Here is a 15,747-nt window from a genome sequence, read left to right as displayed (position 1 = left end):
GTGTGTGTGTGTGTGTGTGTGTGTGTGTGTGTGTGTGTGTGTGTGTGTGTGTGTGTGTGTGTGTGTGTGTGTCTGTCTCTATGTGTGCATGCGTCCATTCATGGGTGTGTGATTGACAATACCTTTGCCCATGTACTCAGTGACGATATAGATGGGTTCCTCAGACACCACAGCGTAGAGCTGCACCAGCTTGTCATGCCGGAGCTTCTTCATGATCTGGGCTTCTTCCAGGAAGGACTCAGGAGACATGGTGCCCGGCTTCAGCGTCTTCACCGCCACCTTAGTGGTGCCGTTCCACGTTCCTGTTACCCACCAATAACAAAGTATAAGTACAGCCATCACATCTCACAACTTTTGGGGCTGGTTTCCTAGACACAGTTTAATCCTAGTCTTGGATTAAGTTATTTCAGTGGAGATTCTCCATTGAGCATGCTTGTTAGTCCAGGACTAGGCTCAATCTGGATCTGGAAAACTGTTCATTGATGTATACAGTACATCATGTCACAAAGCAAGACTTGAGACCATTTTGTTGTGAATTCAATAAGTAATATTGTGTACAATATAGTATGTACATATCTAAAAACTGAATAAACAGACAAGTCTTGCTTTGAAATACAACAACACAGCACACAACCCAGAAATGGACATTGATGTCTGCTTGCCTTTAATTCACATGCACAAAGGTTGTCCTGAGGGACAAATCAATATGTATGACATTTATAGTGACCCTTAATTTCAAATGCCTTTCAAAAGCCATGAGAGAGATCTGTCAAGGTTTTAAACCCCACAATATACCAACACGGGAAAGGATAATCCATTGTAGGATAATTAACAAAAGCAATAGCCCTGTAAGTAAGGCCCTCTCTGGTGTCGTGCAAGTTACTGTACTGTAGCACAGTGTGAGCATGCCACTGTTCTCTACAATACTGTACCTACAGCTTCAGGCCTTTGTGTCAGTAAGCACACTGTGAAACATTGAACCACTGAAATCAAGGTCTTCTTCATACAAGGTAATTTAGCTTGTTCTGCGGCTGCGTCCCAAATAGCATCCTATTCCTGTACTACTTTTGACCAGGGCCCAAAAGTAGGGCACTATATAAGGAATAGGATGCCATTTGGGAAGCGGCCTGTCACAGTAAATAATGGCAAAATATTAAATGTGACCTAAAAGGCAAGACAGACCTCGAATCAGTGTGTGACATTGGGCTCCACATGCTTTTCTACTGCGGTGAGTTTGGGGATTTTAATTTAAGAATTTGAATAAATTCAGGAGAGCGGTGTTGATAAGTGACACAGCTATGACTGCTGGGCCTCGTCAGTCTTTTTGGGGCCTGGTACTGTGCAGTGACTGTGCTGAGGTCACCCGCTGGGTTCTGAGGTAATGGGATCCCAGGGAACTGGGTGTCACTAGCAGCAGGGTGTGGGACTAGCCCCAACCAAAACCCCAAACCCATAAACAGCATGTCCAAACATTATAACAGGACACACCCCTGATCTGAAACTCTGGACACAAAAGTAGTTCATTTAGCCAGTTCTACACAAGATACATTAAAATAATAGTATGATTGTATGTTTAAAAAGTAACTTTTAGACTACTGATTTAAGCCTTTAAGCCCTGAAATGAAGTATGATAAAATAATATTTGCAAAAATGTAGGGTATCCTGGAAAAGGAACGATAACTTACATTTTCATTAACCATTACATTACAAAACTGAACCACCTGCACAAAAGTTTCATTTTGTGATTTATAGACTGAAAATTTCCCCAGGTGATTCAATATTTAGAAAATAAATAAATATAAGTTATCAAATTTTCCTCCCGGACACCCCTCATTAGAAATTAAAAGAAAATGATGGAACTATTTTGTTCTTACCACACCACACCTCAGCAAAACATCCCGCCCCCAGCTTTACTTCGAACTCAAGTGAGTCTCTGGCGATTTCCCAGGAATCGTGAGTCAGGCCCACAGTATCAGGGGTGTAGTTCACACACACACCGGTTAAATTAAAGCACAAACCATCCGCACTCTCTACAGGGGAGGGAACATGGAAGGGAAGGCACACAGGGTTAACTACCAGGGAGAGGAACATGCAAACAGGCAGATGGAAGGCGGCCATATTGAATTGAGAGAGCAGAGTTTGTAGACATTGACAGTTTGTTGAATTCATTGTTTGTGTTTCACATGGATCACGGACTAAAAGTGTCCCTTAGGAGAGACCAACTAATGATGATCTCATTTAACAGTAAAGACGTTTTTGACGTCGCCCTTTTCTCTAAGAGAGAGAGAGGTTGTGAGGAGACTGAATCTGTTCTCTGTCTGATGTCTCTGCTTTCTCAGTCAGTGTGGCCTCCTTTCATGTAGCCTGTGGCCAGACGTTTACGGAGGCGAATCTGCCCGTACCCATCCAGACCTCCCCAAACTGCCCATTCCCCAGACGCTTGATGAGCTGCAATGACTCCCGCGGGATCTCCCACACGTCTTTGGTTTTGACGGACAGGTCGGTGAGGCGGGGCATCCCTTTGTGGCAGGGCACTACCAAGCGACAACACAGCCCCGCTGCCCGCTCTGCAGACAGGCATAATGAGCACGCGCACATACACACACGCATACCCACAACACACACACACACACGCATACAGAGACACAGAGAGAGATAGAAAAGAGAGGGGGGTTGAACGAAAGCAGTTAGCAAAGCACTTTGAAGAGAGAGAGTGAAAGAGCGAGAAGAGAGAGAGAGAAGAGAGAGAAGATAGAGAGAGAAAGGATAGCGAGAGAGAGAGAGAGAGAGAGAAGAGAGAGTAGAGAGCGAGAGAGAGAGAGAGGGAAAGAGAGAGAAAGAGAAAGGATAAAGAGAGAGAGAGAACAGATAAAAAGAGAAAGAGGGTAGAGAGAGAGAGAAAGGATAAAGAGAGAGAGGATAGAGAGAGAAAGGATAAAGAGAGAGGATAGAGAGAGAGAGAGAGAGAGAAAGAGAGAGGATAGAGAGAGAGAGAGAGAAAGGATAAACAGAGAGAGAGAAAGGATAAAGAGAGAGGATAGAGAGAGAGAGAGAGAGAGGATAGAGAGAGAGAGAGAAAGGATAAACAGAGAGAGAGAAAGGATAAAGAGAGAGAGGATAGAGAGAGAGAGAGAGAGAGAGAGAGGATAGAGAGAGAGAGAGAGAAAGGATAAACAGAGAGAGAGAAAGGATAAAGAGAGAGAGGATAGAGAGAGAGAGAGAGAGAGAGAGAGAGAGAGAGAAAGGATAAAGAGAGAGGATAGAGAGAGAGAGAAAGGATAAAAAGAGAGGGTCGAGAGAGAGAGAGAGAGAGAGAGAGAGAGAGAGAGAGAGAGAGAGAGAAGTAGTAGCAGTCAGTTAAGGTGAACTCTATTAGCAGCACAGTTCCAGGTGCATCCAGCGGTAAGCACCACAGCAGCCAGTCAATCTGTCCCACGAGATGTCCCAGACAGTGTCTGTCCCCAGGCCATAAAGTCAAGCCTCAATCTGTCTAACGCCCTCTTAGCTACTGTTCATCAAATCACACTGAGTGCTGTTCCATCCACCCGCTATCCTCCCCCCTTTAAGTATCGCACAGTACCGCATTAGGATTCTGTCGGCTCTGTTGATGACACACAGAAAAGTGGAATTTTTACCAGCTGCACTATATTCCTTTGAATGTAAGGAATTCAGTAAGGAATTCAGTAAGGAATTGGAGGGTCAGTGTTGTTTAGGTTGCAACCTGTTTTGTGTACTGGTTGCTCTTAGTCAAAGCTATAATGAAGTGATTAGCAAAGGTCAGATTTGACTGCAACAGCCCGCTATAGATGGCCACATTAATGGTTCTACTCTGGCTAATGGCATGTGTGACTCCCAACACTTCATTATAATGACTGTAATTGCTTGGAGATAGCCGGCCTGTCAATCACTCCAAATGAACATTAAAACGTCCTAGTTGTGATGATGGTTAAACACATAGAGACCACATAGTTATTAATGCACAACACAGTGCATCACAACTAGGACATTTTAATGTTCATGCAAACTAGGTAGTAAAGGAGGGTACTGTAGTCTAGATTTGAGACAGGGACAGCAGAAGCCATTGTGGCTGGTAGCTGTGTGTCCATTAGTGTGTGATGATGAAAACCCGTTATCTCATCCCTGACATGAACATTTGCGTTACTTCTTTCCGCAGAGGAAGTAGACGTGTTTGCCCACCATCGATTGAAAGCGAGGCGTGTGGATGGTGCTTCCGCCGCTGTCCCTCCACTTTGATTCCCCTGACATGCAAGGGCCCCCGGGCCCCCCGGAGATAAAGACCAGGCTGTTTGCTCAGGGTAGTAAAGGGGAGATAAAGGCTTGTGTCTCTCCAATGGGAGTGCTGTCTGACTGTGCTGCAGCCATTAAAGCCCATCGGGACCTGCTGCTGTGACCCAGGATCAATACTGTACTTTATGTCTCAGTCTCACTATCATAAAACATGTCAATACAGCAAATGGGAGAGGCTGGCGTTGGACACACTGCATGCACACAGCAGATATCAAAACAGTTATTTGTCCTTGTTGGCTATTAAGATAAAGTGGTATTTCCGAGATAAGGATTTCATTTTAAATTTTTTAAGCTACACTCTTAGAAAAAAGGAATCCAAAAGGGTTCTTCAGCTGTCCCCATAGGAGAACCCTTTTTGGTTCCAAAAAGTGGTGGTGTTTTGGCCTATGTGATTGCTGTGTGACTGCTGTGGGAAAGATGCGTTGACAATATAGAAATTAAACCTCAATAAAAACCCAAGTGAGAGATCGTGAGAAAGCAAAAGGCAACAGAAGAAGCACAAGCCCTGGAAGAAAACAACAGCGGTCAAGGTCATTTGAAGAGGTGTGTTTGCACTTCACACTATATGCTCCCTGGGGTGTCAATAGAGGGCATGGAAAGACAAGGTTAATGCACTGTGACACAAACATACACATAAAATCCATACGGTTCATTTCCAGTGGACTAAGCATCGATATGTCAATGTGATAACTGGAGCACATCACCATTCTCATAGAGAGAGATGGACAAATACATAGAGGTAGAGAGATGCAGAAAGAGAGAAAGGGAGAGAGTAGAGTGAGAGAGATTGGGTGAGGAAAAGACAGAGAATGAGAGAGTGAAAGAGAGAGATAGCAAGACAGCAAAAGAGAGAGAAAGAGAGCGAGAGAGCGAGAGCGAGAGAGAGTGAGAGAGATAGAAAGACAGCAAAAGAGAGAGAGAGACAGAGAGAGAGAGCGACAGGGAGAGAGAGAGACAGAGAGAGAGAGAGAGAGAGAGAGAGACAGAGAGAGAGAGAGCGAGAGAGAGAGAGAGAGAGAGCTCTCATCTTACACCAACACGTCCTCATGACTGCAGTATGTCATCATCAACAGAGTGACGTTGAACAGTCCTCGTCGTCTGCTGAGAACATGGTCTGTACGACTGGGACTAACATGCCCATTAGAGTGAACCAATAGGCCTAGTAACTCACACTAAGACTAGATAGATAGAGTAGGCTACTTCACCCATGCAGGGTCCCCTTTTCAAACAACAATAAGTGGCGCAAGTGTCACTAGTGTCTCAATAGTAGTAAAATAATTGATTTCAAAATGTGTCACTTCATCAATTCTTTAATCACTTATCTGTTGCATCCTCAACAGTTTTCTGAAAGTTTTGAAAGTGCTAAGCTGAGTATTTGAAGTTTGCATTTATGTTTTACATTACCACTAGCCCTTACTTCAATTTCACTTCAACTGCACTCTATTCCCTTCTCAAATCTGAAGGTTGAGCTTCACTTTCTATTTCTGCATTTGAAGAGGCCTTAACAGTGTAAATGAGATTATACAGATGAACAGTGTCAACATAATGCATTTCTGGATCACTCCAAGGAAATGGACACCAGACAGAGGAAATGGACACCAGACAGAGGAGAAGCCTCTTGTATCTATTTAGGCTTTCCAATCATCTGCTACGTCCATGTCCTGTCTCCACTATACCATAACACCAATATGACTACAGCTCTGCCTGGAGGAGTTCCACTGTACGTTACTGTAACTCTAACAGGTCATCATAGCTATGTCACTCATAGATGTCTAATAAACATTCTAATAATGATGTATGAATGGTATAACTGACTGTTTTGGTCAGCTCTCTGTTACTGTAACTCCAGGCCTGCACTTAAACTGATGATAAACTAGCCATTTTTGAGGCAATATGGCTATCGTATGCATTTCTGTCATATATGTGTAATGAATGGTGTATGAATGGTGTAACTTGGACCGTTTCTGACTCTTACCTGAGTAGTGCTGCACCAGCTGCTGTAGGGTCTCAAACTGAGCTCTGGTGGTGATGTAGTAACCACCGCTGTCCAGTTTACGGATCTTATAATGCTTCACGTGGTCCCCCTTTACGTCATCCCAGTCTCGTATGGACAGGGAGAAGGCACCTATAGGACACACAGGTGGGGAGTAGAGTGTCCCTGGGAAACAATCACTTACCTCATGCAGTAATAGCACTGAGGGTCATGGGAAATGATTGATAGTATTAACAGATACAGAATGAGCTTTTCTAGAATTGTCAGCTGCTCCTGCTAGTCAGCTGCTCAGTTGGATAAATGGGTTTTTGGGTATCTGTATTTTACTTTACTATTTATATTTTTGACAACTTATACTTTTACTTCACTACATTCCTAAAGAAAATAATGCACTTTTTACTCCACATATTTTCCCTGACACCCAAAAGTACTTGTTACATTTGGAATGCTTAACAGGACAGGAAAATGGTTCAATTCACACACTTATCAAGAGAACATCCCTTGTCATTCCTACTGCCTCTGATGCAGCAGACTCACTAAACACACAAGCTTCATTTGTAAATTATGCCTGAGTGTTGGAGTGTGCTGTTGACTATCCCTAAATAAATAAAAAAACAAGAAAATTGTGGTATTTGGATTGGCTAACAGAAGTCATTTTAAATAATTTCTACTTTTTCTTTTGATACTTAAGTATACTTAAAACCAAATACTTTTAGACTTTTACTCGAGTAGTATTTTACCGGGTGACTTTCACTTTTACTTGAGTCATTTTCTATTAAGGCATCTTTACTTTTACTGAAGTATGACAGTTGGGTACTTCACCACCACTGCATACAGGCTCTTACTTAGATGAGTTGGTGGTTACCTTTTGTGGTTTCGCTCTCTCTGATGAGATAGGTGCCACGAGGGTTACCAGTGAACAGCAGCTGCCTCTCCGCATCCTTCCGGCCTAGTTTCCCAAAGTACCAGCTATGAAGAGTGGGTAACAATGAGTGAGGAAGGCACCATCATAAACCATCCATCTTGGTTTGGTACAGACTGTGCGTGTAAAGGGTCTTTGACTTTAAAAATGATCATCTGATACACAGCGATCAGAGACACGTTGATTGTGACACCAGTCACAAGGCCAGTTAAAACTCTCACTGCAACACTGTCAATAAATCACCATTTGGCCATGGTCTCTGAGACTAGAGGCTGAACACTGGCTAAACACATACAGAGAGGGAGCTTGAAATGTCTCCCCCTCTCTTACAGTAATAAGCCAGTGTTGGTGGATTGAACCACCCCCCATACAAACCCTGGCTGTTTAAGTCCATCATGCTATACTGTACCTCGTGGTGCACCAATAGAATAATGACATCATTATTCACCAGAGTCTGATGGAGAGTGAGGTGGGGGAAGGGGCCTATAGCACTGTCTGACACTAAGGTATATATATACACACACACACACACACACACACACACACACACACACACACACACACACACACACACACACACACACACACACACACACACACACACACACACACACACACACACACACACACACACACACACACACACACACACACACACACACACACACACAGGAAAACTCTCACACTGTATCTGACATTTCAAATATCTGAAAACACAGCATTTAACAATTCCCCCACAACTCTCCTCTCTTTTATAGTGTCTAATAAAATTGTTTTTAATGAGCTGGTGAAAGTGTCAGCTCTGCTGAGACATACTGTACAAATCCCAGTATGTTTACATTTCTCCTCAGAGCCTTGTCTTGACTGTTAACTTCAGGCGCTGAGAGATAGAGAGGATATCTGCGCTTGTCTAAACTTCTGACATCTTCCTCTCTCCCTGTTGTCTCAGATAGAAAACAGAGGAGAGAGAGCGAAAGAGAGTGAGAAGAGAGAGAGTTAGAGAGACAGAGAGACAGAGAGAGAGAGAGAGAGAGAGAGAGAGAGAGAGAGAGAGAGAGAGAGAGAGAGAGAGAGAGAGAGCGCGCGCGTGTGTGAGTGACGTGACAGGAGAAGTGTCACTTTGTGACCTGGTGTCTGGTATGCCATGTATTCAGCTCTGTCAGAGAGTGTCCCAATAAAACCCAGTATGACAGATTGCTACTCACTCCTCAGCCTGAATGGAGTCCACTGGAGCCACGTAATTACTGGGGATGTAACCATTTCCACCGGTTGTGAGGGAACGAGCATCCCACCAGTCCCCTTCACTGAGGGAGAGAGAGAGAGAGAGAGAGAGAGAGAGAGAGAGAGAAGGGGGGCAGAGAAAGGGAGGGAGAGGGCGATAGATGGAGAGAGAGAGAGAGAGCAGAGGAAAAGCATCATTACATAACATTCTATACAGTATTGATCAATACACATGTGCCATACTAGTCAGTCATGGTAGGGGTGAGGCTTAAAGGGTTTAACCCCAGCTAACCAAAGGGACCCACGTGGGATCAGATGGTTTCATGTACACCATGTATTAGGAGATCGCCTATAGAAATAACAAATGAACCACTGTGATCAATAATGCATTTGACGTGAATACGTTTGTAGCAGTACATGCCTTGTTCATATGGAATCCTATACTGTAGGGAGGCAGCATGTGTTGGCAGCACTGTCTGATCACAAGCAGGGGTTGGGAGGAGGGAGAGCTCTTAACGACCACAGCTTGCATGCCCATGCAGCCATTACCGTCTCTCTCCTGTCCTCTTTCTCTCCCTCTAACAACCATCTCTCCATCACGCTCACTCTCCTGTCCTCCCAACACACTGCCCTCTTTTATATCCCTCTCTCCCTCACACATTTCATCTTTCTTTTTATATCTCCACTTCCTGACACACTTAACTGTTATCCCTCGCTGTCTCTCAAACACAGTATAGTCCCTTCTTCTTTCCAGCACCAGACTGCATTACATTCTCAATCTCCCTGTATTCCTCTCAATGTAATCCACAGTACCCCACCAATCCTTCATGTATCCTCTCCTCCCCAGCCTCCTCCCTGTTTTCCCCTTCCCCCTGACTCCTCCACAACACCATCAAAAACACACATGGAAAGTACAGGAGACATAGGTGATGCCTTAAGGAGTGGTCCACTATTTGCTAGCCCGTACACACACACACACACACACACACACACACACACACACACACACACACACACACACACACACACACACACACACACACACACACACACACACACACACACACACACACACACACACACACACTGGCCCCTCAAACATTGTCTCCCCCACACACAGAACCACCTACCACTGTCTACTACTACATCCCTAGTAGAGGTCTTTCATTTGTCCTGAATAAAAACATGACGAGGAGCACCGGGGATGACATCACAGACCGGGTTCATTTGTCCTGAATAAAAACATGACGGGGAGCACCGGGGATGACATCACAGACCGGGTTCATTTGTCCTGAATAAAAACATGACGGGGAGCACCGGGGATGACATCACAGACCGGGTTCATTTGTCCTGAATAAAAACATGACGGGGAGCACCGGGGATGACATCACAGACCGGTTTCATTTGTTCTGAGAGGACAATGGAGGTTCCATCTGGAGGGCTAGTATGTTCAAGCTAACACGCTAACGTCAACAGCTGAGAGGAATGATGGGCTGCTGGGAGGAGAGGAGGAGCGAGAAAGACAGAGAGAGCGAGCGAAAGAGTGAAAGAGAGAGAGAGAGAGAGAGATTGAGAGGGACCGGATGGACCCCTGTCCATTCACCACTTCTGTCTTCTTAAACAAACGCTCTTTAAACCAACTCGGCTGCGCCGCAAAGACAGAAAACAACAACATGGGTAAACAAACAAAGAACCAGCCTTCTCCCATCTCCAGAAGTATTGTTATGCTTAAACTAGCTTCTTTCCCTGTGGTCACTGCTAATGACAGAGTAATCATTAAAAACAAAACATATGTGGTATTTCCTGCTTATTTCTGAGGTAGTTTTACAAAAACAGACTGTGAAAAAATGTGCTAAATGTGCAATTGCATGATGAAGACGATACATGTGTCATCTTGTTACAGCAGTCACGTTATAGGAAACTATTCTAAGCAATCGGAATCAACCATTATAAACACTTGAGTCTTATTGTTTGGGATGCTTCCCTGTAACGTGTTGTTTGCATTCACCAAGCTCAGCGATTCCTTGAGAAGATGCCATCGTAATACAACACAACAGACCCTGTGCTCAGTACCCACAGGAGTCCCATGGCTGCTCACGTGATTCCCTGCCTGAACAGGCATCTACCATGTACTGTCTGTTTGCCAGGCAGCCTGGCCTGAGAGGGAAAGACTGGGCCTGGGCTGGGTGCAGTTACTCTTCTCTCCAGCAGGGGGCAGTGCGCCAAGCTGGAACAGAGCCTGGATGCTGCCAGGGAGGGAAGTTAGAAGTGAGGGAGGCGTGGGCGGATGGATGGCGGATGATGGAGGGCTGAGGCTGCAGCTCTGACTGGCCACTGGCCAGGAGGAGAAGATGAAGGGAGGAGAGGAGGAGGGGAGGATAGAATAGGGAGGGGCCTAATGATGGTGTCTTCCTGCCTTTGCTCTAGATGGGTGGGCGGTGGGTGGTGGTGGTTAAACGTGTGCTACTGGGGTATGAGGAGCAGCCCTTCCACAGGGGAGAGAGGACAGGATGTCAGCTGTTAAAGCAGTATGGAGACTGGTGAGTATCCACTATGCTGCCTGGGCTTTAGGTTGAACAACTACATGGGTGAACATGAACATGGGGACAGCAGAGGAGGAGCTGGGAAATCACAAACCTAAACAGACACAGACAGTCATACTTCTGAGAGAAAATATCAAATTACATTTTGCAGTGTGTCACTAAAACCTTCTGATACGTAAAAAAACTATCCATGAGGTTTCAGAGCAGCATGTTCGTGGGCTGGTCTGAGACAGTTGTGCTGACAGATGGGTAACAGAGCGGCTGCACTTCGTGTCAGACCATTCAAAGAGAAAGTCTACACCAGACTAAAGCAGACTGAAGAACAACACAGAACCATTCCACATCACCCACCTCAAACTAAAGGCCCCTGCCTGCTCCATACAATTTAAATGCTGATGTCTTGAAAATGGAAATAAAACTGATTTTACAGTCATTCCAACACCTTCCCCGGTCAAAGTGATAAACCTAGGCAGCCAGGCTACCAGAGTGATTCTAATATGATATTTACATGTAGAATGTAGACCTTTTTCCACTCTCAGTGCAGTAGGTGTGATGTGTGATAAGTGGCTGTACTATACTGTACTTACGTGCTGTTGATAATCTGAAACCTCTCCCCTTTCCTGAAGCTGAGGTCGTCCTCTGTCCGCGCCTCATAGTCGTAAAGTGCCACGAAGAGGGTAACTCCTGCCGAGAGAAACACACAGCGTCAGCACTCACGCCATTAGGAAGTGCAGCAAATGAACCTTAGAGTCTGAGAGACTAACATTGAACTGACTGACCCTGGAAGGGAAGCTGGGTGCACGGTAGCTTTTATACTAGAGGCTGCAGCCATTTCTGGATGCAGTGGATATACTAAGCTGTAGTGAATTGAATGTGAAATCATCCATTAAATTGGTGACAGTATAAATAGCTGGAAATAAGCCTTCATACAGTATTGGACATCTTTCCCCTGGAAGGTAGCATACAAACACTGCAGCAATTATGAATGAAAAGGTCCTTCATACAATCTTTCAGCAGGCAGGTAGGTAGCAAGTAGGTAGGTAGCAGGTAGGTAGGTAGCAGGTAGGTAGGTAGCAGGTAGGTAGGTAGCAGGTAGGTGGCACATACACTACATACTACATGTAATAGAAGAGTTCTATTATGATTACCAACTACCTAGGTGTCCAGGGAGACAGGCTGAAAGAGTGTCCAGGGAGACAGGCTGAGAGAGTGTCCAGGGAGACAGGCTGAGAGAGTGTCCAGGGAGACAGGCTGAGAGAGCGTCCAGGGAGACAGACTGAGAGAGCGTCCAGGGAGGCAGGCTGAGAGAGCGTCCAGGGTGACAGGCTGAGAGACCGTCCAGGGAGACAGGCTGAGAGAGCGTCCAGGGAGACAGGCTGAGAGAGCGTCCAGGGAGACAGGCTGAGAGAGCGTCCAGGGAGACAGGCTGAGAGAGCGTCCAGGGAGACAGGCTGAGAGAGCGTCCAGGGAGACAGGCTGAGAGAGCGTCCAGGGAGACAGGCTGAGAGAGGATCTAGGGAGACTGGCTGAGAGGATCTAGGGAGACAGGCTGAGAGAGTGTCCAGGGAGACAGGCTGAAAGAGTGTCCAGGGAGACAGGCTGAGAGAGGATCTAGGGAGACAGGCTGAGAGAGGATCTAGGGAGACAGGCTGAGAGAGTATCTAGGGAGACAGGCTGAGAGAGCGTCCAGGGAGACAGGCTGAGAGAGCGTCTAGGGAGACAGGCTGAGAGACCGTCCAGGGAGACAGGCTGAGAGACCGTCCAGGGAGACAGGCTGAGAGAGCGTCCAGGGAGACAGGCTGAGAGAGCGTCCAGGGTGACAGGCTGAGAGAGCGTCCAGGGAGACAGGCTGACACCGTCCAGGGAGACAGGCTGAGAGAGCGTCCAGGGAGACAGGCTGACACCGTCCAGGGAGATAGGCTGAGAGAGAGAACAGGGAGACAAGCTGAGAGGAAGTCCAAAGAGAGAGGGGCTGAGCCTGCTCCATCTACCCAGGCAGTCTGCTGAATCTCTCAGCATAAGTCTCCACAAGTCTAAAGAGCTTTCTTTATTCATCTCCTTTCCCTGATCTGAAAGGACTTGATGCACCACAGCAATATGGTGGTGGTGGAAGCCTACACAGTCTTTTGAGTATTGGGACAGTGTTGAGTGTACTGTGGAAATGAATAGTCTGTGCTTTGAGAGCAGGGCTCTTGGGGATAGTAGCAGTGAGAAGAGAACAAGCTGCTGCCTTTCACATGACACAGAACAGAGAGAGAGTAAGAGAGAGAGATAGAGAGAAAGAGAGAGAGAGAGAGAGACAGAGAGAGAGAGAGAGAGAGAGAGAGAGAGAGAGAGAGCGAGAGAGAGAGAGAGAGAGAGGATGCACACAGGGGGATTTTGCATGCCACACCTCTGATGCATCTACCTGTCACACTCATCTCAAGATACAAACAGACTGCATCACTTCTGAAGAAATGTCTCCACATCTCCTCCACTTACAAGAAACCCCTAGCAAGCCAGAATACAACAACCAGGCTTTGGTTACGCATGGTTTATTATTTATTATATACTTATTATAGTAATCTGAGGATTGGCATGTGAGTGAGGCCCATTCAATTCAGTAACTTAAGGTCATGGGACATACAGTACTAGCTGTGAATTTCAGTTCAGACTGTTATCTAAGCGCATACAGATCAAATGATTCCTGATAGAATGTCACAAATGGCACCTCATCTATGAGCCTGAACGGCAAAATGGTGCCTGTTAGACAGACAAGGCACTACCACTATTTTGTCATGAAAGTGGTTTAGAGAGAGAGAGAGAGAGAGAGAGAGAGAGAGAGAGAGAGAGAGAGAGAGAGAGAGAGAGAGAGAGAGAGAGAGGGAGTTTTTACCGAAGTTAAACCCCCCTTGTCCCCTGCAACTGACAGTGGATTTGGATCATTTTGGGACAGAAATAATCCACACTTTGATGGAAGCCGTGTTAATTAAGTGGAAACGCTGTAGCTCCTCTTGTAGCAGCAGAGGCTCAGTGAAACATAAAGGATATCCTGACTGGGAATATTCTCTATGTAAACAATGAACCCACACACAAAGGGCTGTGCAAGCGCCGGACGTTCCAACACAGGGTCGAGAGGCCGGGACTGGGCCGCGAGGTGAAGTCAGGAGAGGGGCTAAAGGGGAATGTATGGACACCCCTACCTGTTCCGCCACGGGTACGTAGGGTCCCAGTGTGGGAGGAGGTGTTGACCCCTCCGAAGACGGTCATCCCCTGGCCGACGGGCGCCTGGAAGTTGTTGAAGTTGGGGATGGCGGTGACCCCGAAGCTGGGGTAGTGCTGGTGCTGCGGCGTGGGATCGGCGCCATAGCGGAAGCCTGTGGCACTCTGGGAGATGCTGGTGTCTCGGTCGTCCGTGAGTTTCGTTGCTTCTTTATCCTTGCATTGTACACAGCCCATTATCTATATTCTACACAGAGAGAAACACAGAGAAACAGAGAGAAACACAGAGAAGAAGAAGAGGGATTATCAACTTGCTTGTATATCAATAGAACATCCAGTCTGAAAAGGAAAAGGTAGGTTACAGGGCTGATGACAAGCCACAGTACATGAAATAGAGGTGTACTTTAACATTGTTCTTGGCTTGCTCTCCTCTCTCCTCAGATGACATGTCCTTGTCTCATTAGAGAAATGCTGTCTCTCAAGGAGCACTGGGAGGTTTATAGCCTGACACACACACGCGCACACACACACACGCGCACACACACAGGCGCGCACACACACACGCGCACACACACACACAGCAGAGCTCCGGATGACTCACACAAACACTGTGTCTCTTTCACGGCCAGGGGAAAAAAATACACTCAGATAAAAACTAGTGTTGGGGAAGGAGAGCTAGTCGGGGAGAAGGGGACCCATGGAGGATCGGTCATAGGGGTATTCACTCATCCATTATTCCACGATAACATCACTGCCAGCATCGACCGGCCGGTTCTGTGGGACGTTGCTTCTGTCTGTTAAAGAGACAGGACATATTTCCTGTAGGACATCTCTATGTTTCGACACTATTACTAAACCAAGTATAGTCTCCTTTTATGGTATAATCAAGGTCTTCAAATACTGGTATGTAAACACCTACAGACAAGAAAACATGTTCAAATACCTTCTGTGGAGACTGTTTATGTCTTGGCTGTGATGGTATTGGCACAAAATTAAAGCGTTTAAAGTTTATCAACTGGCTAGTGTAGAGCTCTACTACTGTGGTGCTGGGGAAGATTACCACTGGACAGAATTATTCACCCTGTGACAATTAATGCGATCTCATTACCAGCCTGCAAAATAAACATGAAAATAACACTGTCTGTGTAGACCAGCACAGACAAACAGACTGTAAATTGCCGTGTTCCCTTGGAGACAGACTGCTGATCTAGTCCTCAGCTATAGCCACGACTGCCCTCAAGCGTGTCATTTGAAAATATTCAGGATATCAATAAGAGCCCTGTTTCCCTTGCACTGTCGATCTCTGTCTGTCTGTCTGTGTCTGTCTGTCTGTCTGTCTGTCTGTCTGTCTCTCTCTATCCTTCTTTTTCTCTCCTCTCTCTCTCTCCCTCTTCCCTCTCTCTGATCTCTCGCTCCCTCTTCCCAAGCCTCCTGGCCTGGTGTGGTGTGTCTATTCCATCTCTTCTGATAGAAGAAGGAAGTGCAGTCTGCAGTCACTTAAGACACATGGGAGAAAGAATGTGGTCCAGTATGCTTCCCTTTGGCCAGAGGAAAAAAAA

At 46.1% G+C, this 15,747-nt stretch overlaps 1 protein-coding gene across 4 annotated transcripts in view; it reads right to left on the bottom strand.

Annotated features, from left to right (window-relative positions):
• Positions 1-15,747, bottom strand: part of LOC106571317 (tyrosine-protein kinase Fyn) — a 72,244-nt gene that overhangs the window by 3,156 nt on the left and 53,341 nt on the right. For 2 of the 4 annotated variants that reach the window (XM_014144246.3, XM_045695647.2), the window contains exons 3-9: positions 14,170-14,435; positions 11,575-11,671; positions 8,429-8,527; positions 7,167-7,270; positions 6,284-6,433; positions 2,403-2,567; positions 123-302 (exon numbers count right to left, since the gene is read on the bottom strand). In XM_014144246.3, coding sequence (XP_013999721.1) covers positions 123-302; positions 2,403-2,567; positions 6,284-6,433; positions 7,167-7,270; positions 8,429-8,527; positions 11,575-11,671; positions 14,170-14,425 — 1,051 coding nt within the window. In that variant the 5' untranslated portion in view covers positions 14,426-14,435. Of the gene's footprint in view, positions 1-122; positions 303-1,874; positions 2,031-2,402; positions 2,568-6,283; positions 6,434-7,166; positions 7,271-8,428; positions 8,528-11,574; positions 11,672-14,169; positions 14,436-14,591; positions 14,650-15,747 lie in introns of those variants that run through there. The other 2 variants (XM_014144247.3, XM_014144248.3) reach the window with 2 other exon arrangements.

Source organism: Salmo salar, chromosome 15 (genome assembly GCF_965601325.2).
Source record: "Salmo salar chromosome 15, fSalSal1, whole genome shotgun sequence".
Classification (NCBI taxonomy): domain Eukaryota; kingdom Metazoa; phylum Chordata; class Actinopteri; order Salmoniformes; family Salmonidae; genus Salmo; species Salmo salar.
This window is presented reverse-complemented; position numbering and strand designations above follow the sequence as displayed.